At 32.5% G+C, this 6,387-nt stretch overlaps 1 protein-coding gene across 2 annotated transcripts; it reads right to left on the minus strand.

Moving 5' to 3' along the window:
* Window positions 1–3,907: 3,907 nt before the first annotated feature.
* Window positions 3,908–5,823, minus strand: LOC120358626 (THAP domain-containing protein 6-like). Of its 2 annotated transcripts, none has more exons than XM_039453344.1 (4): window positions 5,662–5,823; window positions 5,176–5,341; window positions 4,888–4,986; window positions 3,908–4,804 (listed from the first exon to the last, which is right to left on the minus strand). In XM_039453344.1, exons 1-4 carry the CDS (start codon window positions 5,757–5,759, stop codon window positions 4,523–4,525), a joined length of 645 nt encoding a protein of 214 aa, XP_039309278.1. In that variant the 5' UTR covers window positions 5,760–5,823; the 3' UTR covers window positions 3,908–4,522. The 2 variants fall into 2 exon arrangements, with proteins under 2 accessions (XP_039309278.1, XP_039309279.1); XM_039453345.1 differs by having other exon boundaries at window positions 5,176–5,483; window positions 5,662–5,801.
* Window positions 5,824–6,387: the final 564 nt, after the last annotated feature.

The raw sequence follows: 6,387 nt of genomic DNA on the forward strand, positions 1-6,387 counted from the left end.
GTTTGGAACCAAGCCAGCGTGTTCAATTTTTCAAAGAACGATAGAAAAAGTCTTGCAAGGTGTAAAAAACGTAATTAATTTCATTGATGATATTGTAGTTACAGGTGCTAACAAGGAAGAGCATTTAAAGAATTTAAGAGAAGTATTCAAACGTCTTTCAGAGGCGGGATTTAAAGTCAATTTAAAGAAATCTGTATTTTTTCAACCCGAAATTAAATATCTTGGACATGTAATTAACAAAGAAGGGTTGCATAAGGATCCAGAAAAAGTAGCTGCAATGTTAGAAGCACCTAAACCAAAAAATGTGTCAGAAGTAAAGGCCTTTGTTGGTATGGTTAATTATTATGGCAAATTTGTACCGAATTTATCACAAGTGTTAACACCTTTATATGAACTCCAGCGTAGTACATTTAAATGGACGCAGCAATGCGAAGAAGCGTTTAATAATGTTAAAAGCGAATTAGCGTCAGAGAGAAATTTGGTTCATTTTAACAAAAAGTGGAAATTGAAATTAGTTTGTGATGCATCCAAGGTAGGCATTGGAGCTGTCTTATTACATGTTTTGCCAGATAGCACAGAAAAGCCAATTTCATTTGCATCTAGAGTTCTTCACGATGCAGAAAAGAATTATTCAGTAATTCATAAAGAAGCATTAGCTATTTATTGGGCTATATGCAAATTTTATCAATATTTAATGGGTAACGAGTTTATTTTATGTTCTGATCATAAACCATTAATGGCTTTGTTTGGGGAGCATAAAGGCATTCCACAAATGGCAGCAGGCAGATTACAAAGATGGGCCTTATTTTTAAGCGGATTTCAATATAAGTTTGAACATATTAAAGGCATTCAAAATGGAGGAGCAGATGGCTTATCTAGGTTGCCAAGGCCCATTAAAATTAAAGAAGCAGAAGTTGAAGATTATTTTCATTTTGTTACGGCAGAGCGTACACCTATAGATGCAACACAAATTAAGAAAGAATTGCGAAAAGATAATATATTAAGTAAGGTATATCTGTATACAAGAGACGGATGGCCTAATTCAGTTAGCGAGGAAATAAAAGTTTTTGCAAGTAAAGCGAATGAAATTGGTATTGAAAATGATATTCTTATGTGGGGATATAGAGTAATCGTTCCGTTTAAATTTAGAAAAGCTCTATTGGAAGAGATTCATGGAGCACATTTAGGAATGGCCAAAATGAAAATGATAGCCAGACAGTATTTCTGGTGGCCTAATATTGATAAGGAAATAGAAGAATACGTGAAAGACTGTGAAGCTTGCAGAACTACGGCTAATAATCCTAATAAGCCACCATTAATTAAATTTCAGGAAGCTGAATTTCCGTTTGATAGAATTCATATTGACTTTGCAGGACCTTTTAAAGGTAAAACATATTTAATTGTAGTGGATGCATTTACTAAGTGGCCGGAAGTGTTTGAGATGTCTAATACGAACACAGAAAGCACTATTGAAAAATTAAGAGAGTGTTTTGCTCGTTTTGGTCTTCCACGTATGATTTTCTCAGATAACGGCAGACAGTTTGTCTCAGAAGAGTTTGAAAATTTTTGTAAAAATAACGGCATTAAGCATAGAACGTCAGCACCGTATCACTCATCGACGAATGGTTTAGCAGAAAATGCGGTAGGTTCTTTTAAAAAAGGTTTGTCAAAAGCGTTAGCGGATAAGCGAAATGCGTCATTAAGTACAACTACATTAATAAATAGATATTTAGCTTCGTACAGAAATGCGCCACATACTAGCGTAGGAGAGAGTCCATCAAAATTAATGTTTGGGCGTGAAATCCGAACTAGATTAAGTTTGTTAAATAGGCCTGAGAGAGATAAGGCTAGAGAGAAACAAGTACAGTATTTTAAAGGAAATCGAGAAATTTTATTAAAGCCAGGAGATATAGTGTATGTTAGAGATTATAAGATTCCAACAAAACCGACGTGGCGTAAGGCGATTATTAAAAGTAAAATCGGAAATAGAACTTATGTGTGTAAAACGTTAGACTCGGAAGAATTAATTTGGAAAAGACATATAGAGCAGATTATTGAAGCAGAAAAATTTTATAGTGAAGAGGAAGATTGTATGAATAAAAGTGACAAAGACAATAAGAAATCGGATTCAAAAGAGTTAGAAGTGGTATAAGAGCCGGAAAAGGACAATGTATGTGAAAGTTCGGAGGAAACGAAGACGGATATTAACGTTAAGTCTAAGAGAATTATTAAGCCAGTTCAAAGACTCAATTTATAAAATGTATTAAACATTTAAGTTTTTCATAATTAGTGGGAGAGGAGTGTGATATTATGCGCTAGTAATTTTATTATAGTTATTTTAGTTAGTCCCTATGCAGCGTTTGGCGCCTATGTGTTCCCGCCAAGAACCGACTCTCTTTTCGTTGCAACTAACCAACGTGCGACTGCTCCCTTGCGTTACTAATATTCATTTGGCATTCTCAGTATAATAAATATAGTTTCGTTCATATATATTACTTATTTACCACCCATAAGACATCACAATTATATAATTCTTTATTAATTTTTTTTTGTAAAGTTTTGATTAATCTTTACGTGATATTTCGTAAAAACTGTTGAAAGGTTGTATTAAAATCAGATCAATAATCTTCACGTTTGTAAGTTAGAGAATAAAAATAATACTCAAGTATCCATATATTTCATTGATTTTTATTACATTATTATTATTATTATTATTATTATTATTATTTATTGTGCCATATCAATCACGCGTATTGTCATTTGTAAATCATGCGTATGCATGTATATGCCATTGTAACATAATAAAAAAGGAGTGGGCGCTTTCTAGTCTCTCTACGTCCCTGCGCAGAAATCGTCCGAAATCCTCTTTCTGAATTTTACGGCCTAAACGTAGCACGGAAAACGTGCTTGTTCGAGAGGGGAGTGAAGAGGAGGGTATCCATAGAGATAACATCGCCGCTTGCTCCATGTCTATCACCGCGATGCTTTCTCTCTCTAACTGAAGGCCTAAACAATTAAAGGACAATCACGTTAAAAGAGAAAGAGAGAAAGAGTGAGAGAGAGAGAGAGAGAGAGAGTTGCGTCAAGATTTAAAAAAATTAAAAAAGCTAATTTTTTCAAAAGCATAATTTGGAAACATTTAAATAATAAAGAATTATGTAAAAATAAAAAGATGGTATATTTATTCGTGGAAAGACATTTATTTCTTCTTCATCATATGATGCGATGTTAATTACAATTATTTTTTAAGTACTGCGTAAAATAAATGTTTCTTTATTAAAGAACCAAATTCTCTTTGTTACTATTAAACATCTTTTTTAAATAAAAATATGATTGTGCAAAATATGGGCATAAACGTATTGATATCTATGTTAATGTAAATAATTCAGACTATAATAAATAAAAAATTACGCGAAAGTAGACGTAATTAATCATTTGTGCACATTCTTGACCCTTGTTCTGGATGCAACATACGCGATACGCGTCAAATTTTATTTGCAGCAAAATGGATGTTAGCACGGACATTTCTCGAGAGATGGATGTGGGTTGTTGTCCGTGCTAACATCCACACTGTTTTTAACGGCGAGTTGCAAAATAGATGTGACACGTAGTTCCTATTCTGACCAGAATAGATGTGCGTCACTAGTGTACGGGAGTTTTGAAGAGTTATAAAAAAAAGGCCGCCGTGGCCGCTCTTAGGTTCCTCCATTGACGTATGAATATCTGGACGGAGCGTAAGGTCGGATTTTGGCGAGGGGATCGACATTAGCGGGACGGGGGATCGGCCATATTGTCTGGCGACATTTTGGCGCTCTGTTTGAAATTCAACATGAATTGATTGAAAGAATTGTATTATTGAATTAAAGAAAAGAAAGTGAGACTGGTTTTAATCGTTCAAAATAATATGTTTTTGTAAAATAAAATAATTTTTATTACAATATTTATTGAAATTGATACAATAATTACAGAAAAAATTGATACAATATTTATTTAAATTGATACAATCATTCGAGAATAACATTGATACAATATCATTAAAACACAAGATAATGTAATTTGAAATACTATTGTCCTTGGAACAATGTTAATTTATTGCGAAAGTGTCTTTCACTTTGTTTATTATCTTCCATAGCTTCTTTACAAATATGATATAATCTAACTTTAATATATTTGCCAGCAATTGCTTTTGTTAAATGTATTATATGGTTTTCCAAAGCAGTTTGATCATGTGAATGTTCTTTTAAATTAATAAATAAATTATTGGAGTCAGTAAATTTTCGAAGTACCGAATTTACAAGATAAGTATCTGTAAATTTTTTTTTCATAAATTTTCCTCCACTTTCTGCTAAAGCAAAGCGGATAACTCTTTCTGCTTCGTGACAAATTTTCGTCACACTAGACGATGGGTATTGTAAACGTCCGCGGCTTTTGATTTGTATCAAAATAGAGTTTTCATCATTTTTATCATCTGAAGTTAACGCATGAACACAGTCTTCGCAATACAATGACTTTTTAAGATATCTTACGACAAATCCAGCATATCGGCATGTTCGTCTGCCAATAAACTTTTTTGTTTGAGTTCTTTTAGAACTGTATTCAATTGCGCGATCCGTTTCTCATACCGCTTATTTTTTTGTTTTAATGTTTGCACTTGCCTTTCATAATATTTCTTTTGGTGCATTAAAGTTTTGCGCAATAATTTTTTCCGTGGTGTATCCTCCAGTCGCTCGGTATACACACCAAATGAAGTAGACTCTTCTTCTCTTTTTCTTTTTAATGTAATTCTGCTTATTTCCGGCTCGCACTGTAATTGTACATAACATTTAAAATTTTATTCATTGCACTTAGTTGAATATAATGAATCTTATGCTCGAGAAAAGTACTCACAATCGAATCATCCTCGTGCACCGACTCTGTTGATGTAGCTGACAATGTATTACTTTGCAAAGAGACTTCTTCTGCACCCGCAACTTTTGAAATATTTGACTGTAAATATAAAATTTCTTTTAATATATACATTTATCCATAGATTTTATATTATAAATGCTATATAATAATAATCTAATGATTTTTTGATAATTTGAATATATCAATTATGTGATCTCGAATAAACTTTTCAAACAGAATTATATTCACATAAATAAAATAATATAATTCAAATAAAACGATATTTACAATTGGAATGGCATTTTCTCTCAATCTTATTCGTGTCAGGGAACTGCGATCGAAGTCGTCGTCCGAAAAATGCAACGAGCATAAATGTGAAGACTTGGGTAAACATTCCATCTGAAGGCCCATAACTTTAGCCCAAGTTAATTTTTTTGATTCATCTTGTGGAAATCTAATGAAACACACATATCAACTAAATTGTATATAAAATAAATAGTAGCATGCAAGGTACGTTTCAATCCACCGAAGTCCGTGCGTAAAAACAACGTTCACGCGGTTCACGCGAGGAGCTTCCGTCAATAAGCCTATAACAACTTGAAAGACAGATAATGTATAATGGATACAAAGGATCTACATTATTAATATGAATCAACGAGAATATTCGACGCTCAGACACAAGCAGCAAAAACATTTTCATTAAATCTTATTTTATTTAAATATATAAAATAGAAGCAAATTTTATTTTGTAGGTTATAAATATACAGTACTTACCGGTGAAATGTAATTGCAATATTTTTTTCAATATTAATTTGCTCTTTGCTTTTTCGGTAGCTTTTATTGCAACAACCGATTGCAATACAAAGCGGCATTTTTTACAAATTATTTTTTAAGGTAACTTTTTTGTACACAATACACGTCACACGTCACACAGAAACTGGAGCACTGGACGAAAACAAACAAAAACACAGTTGTTTCCTTAGTCTACTCACAGATGGCAGTACTAATGTCGCCAGACTAAAGTCACTAGATTAATAAAGTACCGCAATTCATAAGACTCAATGTATAAGGCCATTTGGAGCCAAAATGGCGTCGGAAAGTGTAAAGAGTGCACACTTTCATAATGTATGTATCTACGTATGTATGTATGTATTAAGTGCAATTATTTACCGTGAGACTCCGTGAGATGCGTTAGATCTGTTGTATTATTGTTGTACTCTAAGAAATGAAACGATATTAAACGTTTAAAAACATGCCTAATTCCGAATAAATTAAAACCTTTAGACTTTATTGAAATGTTTTTAAATAATTGTCGTACAGACTTTGTGCCATCATGCCACAATATTGTTTTTAAACTTATCAAAACATTTATTATAGCACGCATCCATTTTATCTTAAAAAAAATATATTAATATTAACGCATACAGAATACGCATATATAATATTAACGCATATTAAACACATATAGTAGTAAAAGCGTTGCAATAAAATCATATGTGA

The sequence above is a fragment of the Solenopsis invicta genome, chromosome 9 (genome assembly GCF_016802725.1).
Source record: "Solenopsis invicta isolate M01_SB chromosome 9, UNIL_Sinv_3.0, whole genome shotgun sequence".
In the NCBI taxonomy this organism is placed as follows: Eukaryota; Metazoa; Arthropoda; class Insecta; order Hymenoptera; family Formicidae; genus Solenopsis; species Solenopsis invicta.